Raw genomic sequence first — 17,407 nt, 5'->3', positions numbered from 1 at the left:
CGAGAGAAGAAAATGTTTTGTTATGTCTTATAGATCAACATATTGTAGTTACATTGGTGCAAATCTCGAAAACATAGGTGTATCACAATCCATAGTTTGAAATTGTGAGATAAAGACACTGACGTTATGCTTTAGAGCTTGGTGATATGTCCAAAAAAAAAGGTACTTCTGTATTTTTAGACAGAATGGCTGTACATAATAGAAATCTTTATATTTCATACATATTTTTACCATCATTCAGGTCCTTTTTGTGTGTACAGTCTCTGTAGTAGCAAAAATATCATTTCAGTTGTGAAAAAAACATATCAGTTTAAACACTCCTTTGATGTCTCATCTGAATGAATGTTTAAACAACAAGAGAACAAAATTTCTAATGAAATACATTTCAGTGTTGTGAGCAACAGTCGTGGCTTTTTAGGTGTACATTTCTGTCTATGAGGTGCACCTGAATGCATAATGAAGTCTTGCAGTCTTTAGCATACAAAGAAAGATAGCTTTCAGAATTTATATTTATAGTTCAAACTCTTTGATGCAATTTGGACTCAAAATCCTTCTCTCGTATTCTTAATTTTTAGATTGTGGTAGCTTGACTGATAGCTTGACTTAACAGCAGTTTGTTTAGATGTGCAGCTCACAGCTGAGATCATCCTGCAGCTGCTTTGATAAGTGAGTGTTCCTGCTGTTCCGGCAAACCTCTCAAAGAAAGAAGTATCCACAGTTTGCTCAACAAGTCACAAGATTTAAGGCTAGCTGCCTTTTTTTTTTTTACAAAATATGCAAAGTCAGTAAGTATCTGGAGAAGTTAAGTTTGCAACTCTCTGTGTTGCCAGTATGGAGGTAGCTACGCTGAGAGTGCGGGTAAAATACGTACTGGCCTGTCTCTCAGGGAGAACAAGTTGTCTAATTGTATTATCTGATTATCTGATATCATATAGTTCAAAAACAATGTTGTAGTAAACTAAAAAATCAATATAACACCCAGACTTAGTATGCATCATCACATAGCGACATGTGTAACAGTCGCATAGCAAGAATGTTTGGTGTTGTGGGTTATTTAAACAATCTTATGAGGACATAAACTGCAGATAATACATGATCATCTGCTTAGAATAAACAGCCATGTCTCATGAAACACTGTACCAGTAACACAACAGGTCATATGTGTTATGGTTGTGCATTTTGTTTTTTGTGTGTCATTGCACGCTGTGAAGGGATGGCACCTTGCCCTGTACTTTACCCTTTCCTTATCCATCTGATATGTCGCATTAATGATGAAAACTGCCACACAAGATGTGTGAGAAATGGTGTGATATTCATGTGCAACATTGTGAGAACATCTTGAAACAGAAGCTAATGCTGCATGTCCGTGGCATAAAAAGGTCAACATCCATATTGTCCACAGATCCATGTCACACGTCAATGAATCGGAATAAAAATGAATTCTTATTATTGTAAATGCTTAATTATGAAGGCTATTATATTACGTTCAGTGCAACATTGTTTGGAAGCTTCGAGCTGTGAAATCATTTTCAAACATTGTGTTTTCACTTTTAACATCTATCTGCCTGCAAAGCAGTGATGGATAATTTGTGACTAACAAGCAAAATTTAAATTCTTTAGAAAATATGCAAGCATAAAAAAGTGTTTTTGTAAGATAAAATTTGCCACTCGGAGACTGCTCTCTCATCAGCTTATCTTAACAAAACAAAACAGCTTAGATGTGGCGTCAGGTGCTCACACTATAGATATGAAATATTTCAGTCACATAACTGCTTTGGACTAAATTTCTTACCATAGTAAACTAAGCACACAAGGCAATTGATACTTATTGGAAGGTATGTACTGCTGATGATGCTGCACCAGCTGGTGGCGCTTTTAAGAGTCCGTTTGATGAGGTAAAGCTTTGTAAAGCTACCCCAGTATAAATGGTTACTACAGAGGCGGGTATTGGCGGTAATCACAACATGTCTACACAATTTCCGACACAGCGTATGACAGGTAACATCTGTGGCACAGCCTTACACAGTTTTACATTGCTTTAATGAAATATTCAATCTGAATTGGAAACCATATTTTGTATCTAGTAAAGATGTGATTAGACAGTCGATGTTCGTGGGGGAAGTTTAGCCAATATTTGTGGATTCACGGGGTTATCAACCCTGAGGGTTGTTGTGTGAACATGGTATCTCTGAGCTGCAGCATGGATACGTGGGTGGTTGTTATATGCGTAACAAGAGAAATTGTGTGTGTGTGTTTGGATCTTAGTGTATTCATAGTCTGTGCTCTTCTGTCAACTTTTATATTTGTCTTCATGTTTTTCTATTGAAGCACTGTGGGCGCATGCCTGTTGTGTCACCTGTTTAGGTGTCATATGAAAGAGAAAGTAAACCTTCTTTCAATTCTAAGGTGATATGTATTAGGAATGAATAAAAAAAACATGTTGTTCATACCAGGACTCATGATTAATTAAATACTACCACAAATAAATTAAATAAAAGTCAAAAACAGGATTTCAAAAAATGAGCTCTCCCCATGATTCAGTAACCTGTTGAACCAACTTTAGCCTCAATAACTTAAAGTAATCATTTACATAATTTACAGATTTAATTTTAGGTGTCAGGCATTAGGCTGATTACAGAATCAATAATGTGCTCATTACTTTATCTGTAGACGGGACTTGGCACCATATGTGGCTAAAACAAAATTTCAGTTTATTTTTTTTATTCATTTATTCATTTTTGCGCAGTTAAAATTACATAAAGAAATAACAAAGATAGCAAATAATGTAAAGTGCAGAGAGAGGCAGAAAAACCAGATGGGCTTATTCAAAGCCTCCACCTATAGTCAAAATTTCATAATTATAAGGAATAGTAATTGAACATACAGAGAATATTATAACTTCATAAAGTAATAACGAACTGAAAATAGAAAAAAAAATCATATGTATAACATCAACAACAAGTTATAATGACAATAACAAAAATAGCAATGTAAAGACCAAAATATAAGTAATGATAAAAAGTGTGTTTCATGTATGAATTAGAATTCCAAAACAGCAGTTAAATGGACTTTTAAACATCTTTTGAAACATTTGATATAGAAGCAGTTCTTTGCCAGATGGGATAAGATATTCCATCATTTGGAACCCCTAAATTTGCAAGTAAATTGTTTAAAGTTTCAATCTGAAACTGATACAATGATAAGAGTGAGACATCATTTGATGATCGATACATTTTGATCTGTACCAGAGACTCAGTCTGACCTCTCAGTCAAACACACAGTACATAACTGTAAAATCATTCTGACCAGACACAGTGATTGTTGTCTTGTATTATGCTGACATATGTTCACTGATGTCATGCAACAAAAGTTTAAGCTATCTTAATCAGAGCAGAGTGTTTTTTTTTGTTTGGGTTTTTTGTCAGTTGCAAAGCAGGTTTTGTAAATACTTTTTGACCTTGAAAAATGTAGCCACGTGGAACATATGGATCTCTGTGTGGTGAGTTTGTCTCCTACAGAGAGAACACCCAAGAACGTGTGATCAGGGCCATCAAAGCAGAGCATCAGAGAGAGACATAAATGTATCTCTGCTGTGGCCTGGTTAATCTCTGTTCACTTATTAATGAAGACTCCCTTTCACTAGTATAACATTACAAGATTGCACCTCTCTCTCTCTGTCAGTTGTCTCTTCATCAGTGTCTTCATATATTCATGAGCCTCTTTAATTCTCCCAGATTTATTTTAATGACCAGAATGTTGAGAGCAGTGATGCATGAAATGTGATGTTGTTGGTTCAATAAATAAACAAGAAGTAAAGCCTTGCTGTATGCCAGGAGTATGCGTACCATATTGCCCATTATAACCATCATTAAGAACATTTTGACACTCAAAGGCTCGAGTGAAAATTATCCCTTTATGTTTTGAATGATATCAGACTCAGTTACACGTGGATGAACACAAAACCTCTAAAGTTACTAATTCCATAGCAGCTGCTGCAGTGGTGGCTGATTACCATGTAATATTATTGTTCAAAACTGCTGTTTCTTACCATTTCTGCTGATCATAGGAACGCACACTTGAACCTTTCACTGTAAGGGTCAAGCACTGAGTAATTTTTTTAGGTTAGAAGATTAAATTTAGTTAAATGGTCTACATTTGGTGACACTGTGGTGTACCACTTTTAAAGTCATGTATTTGAGGGGAAACCTGTTTCAGCTGATTTTTTCAGCATGAGTGGCCTTTATTGGAAAGTTGCTTGACAGCTAATGGGACAGAGAGCGAGAAAAAGTTGACGGACATGCAGCAAAGGGCCCCGAGGCGGGACGGCTATGCCGAGGAGCTTAAGCCTCTGTTTATGGGACGCCTGCTCAAGCCATTGAGCTAACCCCAGGGGGACACCTGTTTATGCCTTTTTTTTGTGCATTTTTTGAGGGTACAGAGACTTGTTACTCATTAACCCAGAGAAAGGATATTTTGATGTGACCTGTTATTACAGTGTCTGATTAGGAACAAGCCATGATGTTTTCTTAACCTCAAACAAGACATTTTTACCGTGACCGAAACTAAAAGTGACTTTGCAAAGCAAAACAACTTCAAAACATTTCTTGGTATACATCCAAATATTCAGTCCAGTGATGCCTCAATGTGGCCAATGTACTTTAACTCTACTCCTTTGCCTAATTTACTATGCAAATATTATGAATACATATTTTTTCAGCCCCCATTGCGCTATTCCCATCACACTGTTGGGCTTGATACTGTTGTTTGATACTTTGGCACTTGTCTTTGAGAAGAGGAAAGAAGCCGCCTGACAAGGTGGCAACAAGTTGAATGGAATAGTAAGAAAAAAGAAGCCAAAAAGAGTTCAAAGAAATTAAAAGTGGCTCAAATTTGGTTTATCGGATTATTCCAGTGGCGTTCCCTCAGGCTCTGACACATTGCGCAGCTCTCGTGGCAAATCACTGTTTTCCCTCAGTAAATATTGAATTTTGGTTTGGTCAGAGAGTGTGTTGAACTCCTGGTATTTGAATTATAGTTCAGTAAAGGATGTATCCGTCTTTGCACAGGTTATAGTAGGAAATGTTGCTTTTTCTCCGTCCGTGGTTGTTGGCAGAAATCTGTTTTCTCTGTGCTTCCAGTCTGCTTTCATCCAGCTCGATGAGCGAGTTGAGGTTAATGTCTCTCTCATTTTCTGCCAGCTTTGATAATCTGGCTCTTTCTATTTTCTGTTGGGGCTAAATTGCTTAGAAGGCTTTTTTGATGTACAAATCAACTTTTTTTGTTACAGATCTGTCCAAACTGTCCCTGTGTTGGGTAACATCATCTAATGAGGCCAAAATTTATGCTTTGTGTAAACCAACATTCACTGAACCAACGACACAGTGACACAGTGATAATTCATCATTTATGGCAGAGCATAGTAATATGCAGTGTCCCTGCTCTGTGTTTGCTTTGAGAGTTATGCCTCTTTAATATGCCTTACAGGACATGAGTGTGTGTGTGTTTCACATGGTGTTGTACAGAGGGAAGTGCTGCCCCAGGACAAAGCTAGCTGAAGCGTTAAGGAGCAGAATATATTGTTGAAAATGTGTTGTGATTGTGAGCGTGCCAGTGTGTCCAGCAGCCCATGAATAAACAGCTAATGTAGCTCTGCATTTTCCTTTGTTTACATTGCGTCTGTCTGCATCTGTTTGTCTTGAGGCCCTCTATTTCCAGTTTATGTCTGCCACATCGCAAACCATTCTTACCTCTAATTGACTTCTCCAAAGAAACGAGTCGCTGTTTGGTATTTTCATATTAGTCCTCTCTGCTGTGCCTTTCTTGATATGATAGATATTGGGGTAAATTAAATTTTTTCTGTCATTTGTTTCCATTTTGGTGTGCTGTTATTACATTCTAAGTCAGTTCAGCTCTTTCTGTTTCTTTGCATCATTGCAGATGTTCTGTCTTTCTGTGAAGTCCGTCTTCTTTGCTTCCTTTTCCTCTCTTGTCTTTTGCTGTTCTTATTCATCTGTCCATATGGAAGCTGCACAGAAATAGCCTCAAATGTATTCCTCAGCAAAGCGTTTTCATATATCCCCCCCCCTGTGTCTTCCCATCCTCCTTCCCTACGTCCTCTGGCTGTCCTTTGCTCCTTTTCTCATACAGGCCACAATTCATTATGCTAATTGACTTCAGTTCTTCCAGGAACCTGATCAGACCATGTTCTACTCACATCTTTTTCTCTCTGTCTATGGTAGAGTTCTGCCTTACAGTGAGGGATTTGCATGATCAGATTCCCATGGGATCAAATAGCCATTAAACATCACAGTGTGTGTTTGTATGTACCCCCCCCCCCCCCCCCCCCCTCCATCATCCTTTCCTCTCCTCTCCTTCCAACAGAGTAAACAGAGCTGCTGTTTGTTCTCTGTTCACCTCTTTTATCTTCCTCCCCACGTGTGACTGTGTGTGTGTACATGTGTTTGTGTGTTTTCTGCATGCATCCAGCATAAGCAGCATAATAGAGCTTCTAGAGAGTTTAGGAAAAGTCATTCTCGCTAAATCAGATCACATCGAATCAAATCAGCAATTGCTGGATGACAAACTGAGGCGTTACCAAGATGTGGAGGGGAGAAAATGAAAAATTATATCAGGGCAGAAAACTTTATCTCCTCTGATGAAAGAGGATAAATGCTGAATGTGAATCAGTTGGAGGGGGCTGGTCTTGCATAGTAAGAGTCAGGGGGATAAGTTGAAGCTGGATATGGAAACAAACAGAGTCAGTCTTCTTGTTAAGCTGGAAATAAAGAAGACATTTCAAAATGTAGAAGTGGCTTTCCCCTTCCTTAATTCTGGTGACTTGCATACTTACATACATGTGGAGAATGCTTGCTTCTTTTCTTCATCGCGACTCCTTCCTGGTTTGTTCTTGCAGGTCATTGGTTTAAAATGATGTTTATCAAATATGCGACCCCCAGTGATCATTAGAGCATCTGCGTGTTTGGATCTGCATTATTGACTTACATCAATAAAGGTGAGGGTCACTGTTCATGTTGTGTTAACCACGACTGTTTTCTAACCCATACCAAGTAAAGTTATTTAAACCCAACCAGGAAGTGATAAAAGTGAAGTCGTGTTTTTAACTGAATGTAACTGAGGGGTGAAAAAGCCGTTGTTATATGTTTTATATGTTTATTGAACTAAGTTATAAACACATGAATGACTGAAAGCACTGTGTGTTAAATCGCCATCCAAACCACTTCCTATGAGCATTTTATGACTTTTTGGAACATTTTGAACAAATAACCTTTAAAATTGTATCAATTGGATGACCTGACTTTTTCCTGTATCTACTCAGTGTCAGAGGGTTGTTGGGAGCTGCTGTTTGCAGCCAGATTGTTGTATCTCATCCTCAATAATAGTAATACACAGTGTTTGATCCCTACTCAAATACAGCAACAAAAAAACTTTTTCTATTCCAAATAAAAATATAATTGTAAATAATATAATAGGTAAGCCTCTGATTGAGCTTCTTGGTATTGTAGCATCAGTTATTGTTTCATCCCTACTTGATTTTTCTTCATGGCTGATACTGATACCTGTTTCCCAACCCAGGCTTGTCATTAAAAAATCTCTGCATCATGAGGCAAATGTGTGAGCATTTCCTTCTATTTGTTCAAATTTTCTACTGCCCTGCAATATTATTCATGAGATGTGGGTGTAACTAGCTCTTTTTTTATGCCTGTCATCACAAAAATAGATCAAGCAATTGTGATGTTTCTTGCAACCTTGGTGATATCTAATAACCTTCCTCTCAAAGCTTTCCTTGCCCATTAGAGCCGATTCAGTCTGCAGATTTGCTCATATGTGCCCATTTGTGCCAGAGCTTGTTTCAGAGTTGATGGGTTATTTCTTGTAAGAGGTCCAATCCAATAACGCTTTGGGTATGACATTGATGGAGAGATAACATCAGAGCCAATGCAGCATGTTTGAAAGTAATTTGTTTTATTAGGAATGATATTTACTTATAATAATCAGTCAAACACTAAATTATAGCATCAGTAACATTGTCAACATCTATTGGGCTTCCTCATCTGACACTACAAAGCAATAGTTCAACTACTTGAATCAATATTTGACAATAACAGATGGAGTAATGTTTACAAAGCTCCTCAGTTTCTGTCACATATTTCCCATCCTTTCTTTGTATCCTGATGGATTTTGATTGATACCTGCATCTAAGCGCTCAAAAAACTTGGATTAAAACAATATTTTTTGCTCTTTTTCATCCTCACTTCCACATCAAAAGCTGAGTTGTGTTTTCCAGGCACACATTTAATTTCCTCGATCATTTGAAGATCTCAGCCTGTGTCCGTAATGACTTGAACTCTCTCTTCACTCCAGGCGGATGGCAAGGTGGTCGATGGCAGCCTGCTGGGAGATGCCAACGGCGTCGAGCCTGCACCAGGCAGAGTGAAGGATTCTGGGAAGTGGCAAAAGCCACGGTTCTCAAGAAAAGCTCTGATGAAGTGCTGCCTGGTGAAATGGATCATCGCCAGCACGCAGCCACAGGACAAAGGTGAGAGGAGAAACAAAGAGGTCTGGATCAGGTAACGTGTGCTGGTGAAACTGCCAGAGGTCTGATTCCACAGCGAGTGACTCAAGTATCTTTGAATTGATTGCTGACTTGAATAGATGGGCCTCTCCTGGCCAGCGGAGGTCCCTGAGGGCTCAGCTGACTCATTATGTTGGGCAGTTGACCTCAGGGTCAGGTACCAAGAGCTCATTGAACCACATACACTCATTTATCAAATGTGTCCACTCTCTTGGTTCAGCATTGATATTCTCTACTCACACAAATTGCTCTTCCCATTAGTTCCTCTGTGCTTCTTTCTTATCTGCCCAATGATTGTTTCTACCTTTGACAAACACAGACACATATTTACATACTTACGCTGTCATTCTGTATTAATCAGGCACCGGTCCAGTACTTATTCTTAACTAAATAGTCCACAGACTATATTCTTACAGCTTCAGAAAATGAAATGATTAAACTGTTTTCCTCATCAGGTGACAATAGAAGCACTGCACACTGCTGTATTTGAGTGTTTGTATTTGACTACACCTGTTAAGTGCAACTGCAGAGCCAAACATGCCTACAGGAACAAAAAAAACAAACAGTCATATCTAATTACTCAGTAAGTCGCACGACGTGTTGTAAAGTATTACCACAGCTGAGAGACTAATTGAGACTTCTTGAATGTTTTCCGTACCTCTGTGGATTCATTGTGTTGCCTGGATGAGGCGCCAGTCCTGGTGTGTCCATGGACTTGGGGTCTTAGTGCGCCATCTAGTGGTTGTGTGATTATACACGATTAATCTTTCACCCACAAGATTCAAGCCTAAAGATATTCAGCCTGCTTGCTCTCAGTATCATCACATGTTGGTTTGAAGTTGTAGGTTAAATATCTGAGTCTCATTCTATTCTATTTTTCATTTTGTTATCACTTATTAGATGTGCAAAAGCTTTCCTCTCTTCTTCCATAGTTCTTCAATCAATGCTCTTCTTCTTCTTCCCTCTACCCCCCCCCCCCCTTTGTGTCACCATCTCTGTTTCCTTCAGTAATTCTTGTTGTGTCCTTATTTCCTTACTTCTCTTCCCCTAGCATGTATCTCTGTATCTAGTATATTTCTGTCTGCCATTTTCTTCACTTCACCTGTGGGGTTTTTTTTGTATAATTTGTATTATCTCAAACTGTTCATTTACTTCTTTTTGGCTTTATAAGTCTCACCAGCATAGTCTTTCCTTTCCTGTCCAACCCGTTCTTCCCATTATCACTTATTTTTTTCCTTTCTTGTTACTTTCCATTCTTGCCTTTGTCATCTATTTTATGTCCTTTGTTTCCTTGAATGTGTGCTGTCTGGGATAGCTTCACCCTCATGTAGAGTATCATACAACAGGTCACTTAAATCTGAGGCCTCCACTCAGACCAAAATCTTTAACACACACACACACACACACACACACACACACTTTGTGTCAGGTACGTGTGTCGTACAATGTGAAAAACTGGTTACAAACAGACTTTCTTATCATAGAGGGTTGGGGTGCTGTTTTAAAGGTGTGAATGCAGTTTAAAGGTGGCCTAATACACATACTCAGTCTTTGATATATTCATGTAATCCTTTTTTCCCCATGTGTCCGCCTGCAGAATCAGTGAAATATCTCTGGAGGGTAAAACAATGAAACAGTGATAAAGAAATTTTAAAAAGACAAGCAGTCAGAAGGAGATAAATAAAGACAATACTTGCGATGGGATCTGTGTCATTGCAGCAATGCAGAGGAAAGAGAGATTGAGCACTGGCAGTGGGCAAACCCTCACCTCGATAATGGCCAGCAGCTAAAAATAGCAGCACAGAGATGGGGATGTGATCAAGCAAGAGTAGGGGTGGTGGTGGGTGCTGGTTTGTGTGTGAAAAGGTTGAGAGCAGTGAGCAGTGTTTGAGCAGCTCTGATGGACTACTGGATTGGAAGTACGACAGCTGACGGTTTGTGGAGAATAGATGTGGTGAAGAAACCACAAGGAGAAACTGAGCATGGGGAGGCTGCAACTGTGGGCTGGGCCAAGGATGATATCAATCAATTAGTCTTTTTTTCAGTTAATTGAAAAATCATGTTGGTTTAATGGACTTACATTCCCATTGTGCATACATGCAGAGTGCCTGTCGGTAATTTTCTTTTCTTTCTATCTATATACATGGAAATAGACAAATAAAGAGATTAATGGTAGTGATTCAGGATGTTCCAAAACTGTGAGAGGGAACTTGAAATACCTTCTACCAGAAGTTCTCCATGAATGCCCTAATCTCAATGTTGCAAAACCTTTTTTTAATCTCTGACAAAATGTTTAGAAGACTGGGATGATAGAGGGTGAAAGAATTTGGACTTGTTCTTCAGCCATTGTTGTTTATAGATCTTTGTCTCAACCCTTCTCACCAGATATCTTCAGCAGGATGTCTGAAGGTTTAAGTTTGTTCTGTTTTTTTCATTAGTTTTGTTCTAATAACCTCCTTCTCAAGTTTCTGTTTCTGTTTCCATTTGTTAGATTTAACCGTCAGTTTTACTAACTGAGAAACCTCATTGTGAAAACCATTTAATTTCACTTTCTTGACTGGTAACAAATATTTACTAAATGATCTGTATATATACGATATGAATAAAACACAGGAAAGTTTTCCTAATGTTCTTTCAAACAGTAGTAGACAATCGTTGGTAGTTAACTGTCTTTTAGCACAGAGTTGTGCTCCTCAGTTGACCTCCTGGTTTGCACAGCAGCTTCTTTAAGTGGAAGAAGCTTTTAGCAGTCAATTTGGACATGTCAGCATTCTTGATGCTCTCAAATGGGTGTTGACTGTGAGTGAAGGTGTGATCTTAGCTGTCTCCTAGCTTTTTCCTATAATAGGACAGTAAATATTATATATATATATATATATATATATATATATATATATATATATATATATATATATATATATATATATATATATCCTCAACAGTTGTAAACATATATGATACAGTATGAACAGCACTTGGTGATAGAGTCAGTACTGTTTGTGCGTGTTGAATTTGTTTGTTGACTTAGCAAACTGATTGCCAACAAAATAGTTGCAATGATTAAGTTTTCAACTGTATCTGTTATCAACTATATTTCCATGCACTAATGATTTCACTTCAAACCCAGAAATCTGTAGATGCTCAGTGTGCTTTTTGTTTTTGAAATTAGACATGAAGTTCAGTCTGCATCATAAATAACTCACAGAGCATAACAGAAGAGTCCGATAATGAAGTAAACCGAGAGATGAACCAAGGAGATATCAGTGACTGTAATATGAAAAGTGTAATATGAGCTGGGTCAGATATGGAGCAGAGAGAAGATGGGAGGGAGCAAAGAAGATATTTGATTTCTTCATTGAACAACACCAGCCTCTGCCTGCATGACGTCTGTCTGCAGCAGAAAGTGAAATGAACTTTGAAGGGGAAGCGTTTTTACAGTGACCGCTGCGGCGCTGCGGCCTAATGACCCCAGGAACAGAAGTGTCGATGAGTGTCAGTGTGTTGTGGTTTGTCTGCTGCGGTCAAATGAATCAACAGGACCATCGCAGCCTCATGTGAGTCACCACTTCTGGGACAAGTTTAGTGGAGGGAGAAAAAGGTGAAGAAGAAGAGCAGTAAGACAGAGGGAACCTCACCTGTTAGCAAACTGGGAGGTCAGTTTGAAAAGGTCCCTTATCTAAAGCAGAGAGGACTACGTCACACTGAGGCAACAACCTTAATAGTTAACATTGAACAGGAGTATTTTTTTTGGCCTGTTTTAAAACTTGGACCTCTTTGTTCTTTTTGTTGAATATTATTTTCAGGGTGTTTTTTTGTCATTGTTCTTGGAGACTCTTTGGCGCAGGTGAACTTTAGATGATGACTTCATGCAGGACGGAGTGTGAAAACGAAATCAGCAAGCTGCTGCGTTGCCTCTTTGGCTTCATCACTGGGAGGGTAGTTCAAGGTATTTTCCCTTTTTATTCTGATGCTTGTTGTACTTTCTTTGAACCATTTTTTAAATAATTCAAATAGCTGTCATTGTAAAAGCTCTTTATTTATGTTTCTAAAAATAGTTGGCTGAATGTATTCACTAAAAAGTAGAGAGTACAGTTCCTTTATTCACTGTAAATTCAATTTTAGGTTATTTTCTCGAATATTTCTGTCGCATGCTACTTTACACTTTCAGCTTTTCTCTGTCAGAATGGTGCTTTTACTCTTCTACATAGATTTATTTCATATGTGTGGCTACAAGTTACTATCAGAGCGTACATTAAATAACTTGTGAAGTTTATAAAATATATACAATACTCATTACGCAAAAATATTGTCTATTTGGGGTTAAAAGACACGCTGCTCCTCTGAACCCCTCAGAAAGTCCTAAGATGTCAAATTATCCTAAACAAAGACAAATTTCTTTGAACTGTAGTTTGGGATCATAAGCAGTTAAAACTACCTGCACCTGTAGTAACCTTGAGATTCATATTCTTTCATATATCCATATAGACATCATATCCTTTTACGTTTTAGCACATTCTGCTGATTCTTATGTACTTGAGTCCATGTTTGCATGCAGCTTTTACTTTTCATGGAGTATTTCACGCTGATGTGTTGGTACTTTCACAAACCTTAACTTTTGAGTCCTTCACCCACTCCACTGAAGACCAATTTGTCTTGTAAAGTATGTTCATTTTGAAGTGTGTGATTGGAGTTTGCCTTAATTTGCATGTCTGCCTGCATCAATGTTTGGAGCCTGCCGGACTCCAAAAATGTTAAGATGACACTTAAAAGAAGTGATGCGCAGTCATTTTGTTTCTTAACTGCAGGGAGGTTCTTTTTATTTTAAAGTTAAAGGAGTGTGTAATCAGTGGCACCTGCAGTCTTATCACTGTTCTCTTAATCTTTTTTCCACTCTGTCCTTCTCGAGTTAATCTTCATGTCCTTCTGTTCAACAGTGATCAGACAAAAGACCTCTTTGTCCTCTTTTGTCCTTTTGTTCAACAAACATGCTGCTCCATCATATCACCAGCAGCTGAATAAGCACTTGTTATCCCTTGCTCTTCATCAAAACTTCTCCTTATCCACACTCATTTTTCTTCTCATTATCTTTTTTTAAACATTGATCTTGTGTCCCAGTCTGCTGGAAATGTCCTGCTGTTCCCCTTGTTCTAGAGACTCTCCTGCAGTGTGTGCAGGAGACAGGTGAGCACACCTCAGGGTGCAGTTTTTACTCATCCTCTTTAGGGAGACAGGAGTTGATGATGGATGCTCCCTGCTTAGCAAAATATGGCTTTATTTTGCTACCCGCTTTGTTTAGCCTCTCTGCATCGTTATTCCTTTTGAAAGTTCCTCACTTTAATTGTCATAATTGAGCCCAGCTCAGATAGCTTCAGGTCTCCGATGATTCATTCTAATTCCTCCCCCAGCAGGAAAGAAAAAAATATATAAATACTTGGGTGCTGAATAAAGAGAAAATCAGATGAGTTAAAAACAAGCTGGTAGAGGGAGAAGAGAAGGAATAAGCTTTGCTTATGAAGTCTGTGTTTTAATTACACAGCTATGGCAGGCTTTGCACATCCTTGGATCAGGTGATTTCATGAAATGGAGATTAGATCTTATAGAAGTGGTACCGGCCTGTGTTTTAATTGGAACACATCGAGCAGTATAAGCTGAGGGAGAGGCTAGAAAAGCCTGAAAACACTTTCATCTCTTCCCTGATTATTATTTCTACAGCTTTGAGCTGCTGTGGAGCTGGATTTAAGGTCTGGGATGTTGTTTACTGAGTGGGGAGAAGGCAGTTCTTGTCAAGATCAGATGCAACATAGAGACACTTTTTTCTTCTTCACTTCATTCCCTGGAGTAGGCTGTTCGGGAGAGTTGGACAGTTTAATCTGTGGAGTAGCAGCAGTGTGTTTAAAGTCGCAGCTGGTTCTGTATCCACTCTCAGTGAGCAGATTTCCACTGGCATGCACAACTTTCATTTCTGAACCTCTTTTTTAGCACAGAATTCTTCATGGTTTGGTCTTTCCTTGTATGCTTTGGTTGCTCCTGATACAACATTCTTGTGAAACACAGAAACTGTCTCCATAAAATATCCACCTACTGGTTTGCAGCAGAGTGAACTTGATCCTAGAATAATCTGCACTCTCTCATGTTACATTTCCTCTCTTCACTGATTGCTTTAGCAAAGAGCTCTGCTGCAGGGCTTTATGTTGTATGGTTTCTAACGTCCTCTAGTGGACAGACAGGATAATACTTGACCATGTGACCTGTAAATGTCTGAACTGATGTCTTGTTTTCAAAAACCAACAAAGTATTGGGTAAACTAAAAATTCTTCATCTGACATTCAGGGACTTCTGTATCCAAACAGCTGTCACTCATCATGAATACAATCATAATATCATTAAGGTTTAGGTTTAAGGATATAGAGATTTTTAAGTGTTTTCAAACCCATTAAAAATCTAAATTTATCAATTAATTTAATTTTGTGTTATAAACTGGTGTCTTCATTCACAGCAAGTTTCCTTTTGTGATAACATTAACTTGCAGAAGAGCTGTTGTCAACCTCTTTATATTAATCAGATTCTGTCCGCTGTTGTTTTGCTTGTGCCGTCCAGGAATAAATGCTCCATTAACTTGAGTAGGATTTACTGTAAATGCACACTGCAATCCAGTAAACCCTCAACATCCATTTTGTGTTGTGATCACAGCAGGATATGTGGGAAATTAGATGAATTAATTCCCACTTTATCAAAAACTGCAGCAGTGCGTGAGCTAAGCACAGCGGGAAATCATTCAGTGATTTCAACCAAACATAGCACAGAATTGTGTATTAGTTTTAGTGCTGATGGTGCAGTTTGCACGAGACTCTTCCTGTTGTGTGAATTCACACAAATTACTTAAACTTGATAACTAACAACACATAATCAGAGTAATTTGTCCTTGTGACTAAAGCTTGACTTATTTCAAGATCAAAGTTAGGCATCTCTATCACAATAAGTGATATGTACCGACGACGGTGATCATCGCCACCCTCTCAGTTTAATGCAGAACCAGATTGTAACAACTAAAAGCTCATTTTTGGTGGTTTATTGTCACTGTTGTTGACCTAGAAGACCCTAGACTAACCTGTCTCACGACGGTCTAATCCCAGCTCACGTTCCCTATTAGTGGGTGAACAATCCAACACTTGGTGAATTCTGCTTTCACGGTCTGTATTCACACTGAAAATCAAGATCAAGCGAGCTTTTGCCCTTCTGCTCCACGGGAGGTTTCTGTCCTCCCTGAGCTCGCCTTAGGACACGTTGGACACTCTGTGTCACATGACGTCTTCCTCTGCGTCTGGCTGCGTGGTGCCAGCTTTGTGTAGTATGTCCAGCTGTGCTCCCTGCCGTCAATCTTTGGAGTTCCCACAATGAATTCATATCATTCATTCATCCATTTTCTATACCCGCTTAATCCAACTCGGGGTCGCAGGGGGGCTGGAGTCTATCTCAGCTGTCATTGGGCGAGAGGCGGGGTACACCCTGAACAAGTCACCAGTCCATCACAGGGCCACACAGACAACGAGACACACAACCATGCACGCTCACACTCACTTCTAGGGACAATTTAGAGTCACCAATTAACCTAACATGCATGTTTTTGGGCAGTGGGAGGAAGCCGGGGTACCCAGAGAGAACCCATGCATACATGGGGAGAATATGCAAACTCAACACAGAAAGGCCCCAGCCGGGAGTTGAAGCTGGAACCTTCTCGCTGTGAGGCAACGGCTCTGAATTCATGTCATTATATAGAAAATTTGCTATTTCTTTAAATATATGAGTGAAATAAGTGACACTTGAATTACCCTTGATCTCCTAAGGTTTAGAACAGTTTTTTTTTTAATAAATGTGCCCAAAAGAGTTATGAATAGGCAAAAACCATCGGACAACAAATTAGATCATACAGATCAGAGAATTACAGTAGAATCATTATTATGAGTAATAGTTTGACCAGAAATTAAATCTTACATTAACCGCACAGGCTTTAAAAAACATAAAGATGGCTTTTTAAAGTAGTTGCAATGTCCATGATGTGAGGAGGAAACAAAATCCACAGGAGTACATATAAAAACTTTGCCTTCTTTTATGTTCTAGTCATGTAATTAACTTTTCATTTGGATACAGAGGTGCTGTTTTATAGTAATGTTGGATCACATGAGCTGAACCATACATACACAATACATATGGTCTATTTATGGTTTATGTTGTTAGCTGTTTCATCTGTTCTTGTTTACAAGACAGAAAGCTACAGGTTTTTTGTTTTTTAAGTTATCAACTGGCGAAGGGAAATGAAGAAAAGCAAGCGACATGACAAGTCAGAGTTCCTAACTAACACATTAACATCACTGCCATAAACAAAAAGGCAGAGAAGGCAGTAAACCAAAGACTTTCTGGTAATGTGCTTTATGTAATATAACATAAAAAAATGTAACTTCTGTCCCTCTTAAGCTCCTCTGAGTGTTTGTTGTTCATAAAAAAGGCAACAAAGCCTGGAGGCAGCTATGGTTTCACACTTTGTGTATTGAACATTAAAAGGTCAAAAATTATGCAATTTTGAGGTGTGGCTTCCCACTTCCAAGGCGAATCAAATGCGGCATTAACCTAATCTGGGTTCTGTGAAGTATCCAAGCAAAACAAGGAGTCACAGTCTGCAGTTTTAGCCTTGAGCAAAATGTAGGGAGATCTCAGTGTAGGCAAGATGGTTAGAAGTACCGTGTTGCCTCCTAAAAATCCTGCTGCAATTCATTACCTCGTGGCTACATTTTGATGCTATAGTAGTTTCAGGCAATA

General features: G+C 38.7%; 1 protein-coding gene across 1 annotated transcript in view; it reads left to right on the top strand.

The window, feature by feature from the left end:
- kcnip3b (Kv channel interacting protein 3b, calsenilin) overlaps positions 1–17,407 on the top strand; it is a 50,399-nt gene that overhangs the window by 10,064 nt on the left and 22,928 nt on the right. Inside the window, exon 2 of the mRNA XM_072387614.1 lies at positions 8,383–8,557. Coding sequence (XP_072243715.1) covers positions 8,383–8,557 — 175 coding nt within the window. The remainder of the gene's footprint in view (positions 1–8,382; positions 8,558–17,407) is intronic.

This window comes from Leuresthes tenuis, unplaced genomic scaffold (genome assembly GCF_036924035.1).
Source record: "Leuresthes tenuis unplaced genomic scaffold, fLeuTen1.0.hap1 SCAF_6, whole genome shotgun sequence".
Lineage (NCBI taxonomy): Eukaryota > Metazoa > Chordata > Actinopteri > Atheriniformes > Atherinopsidae > Leuresthes > Leuresthes tenuis.
The sequence above is the reverse complement of the archived record's forward strand: the minus strand, read 5'-3'. Positions and strand labels throughout refer to the sequence as shown.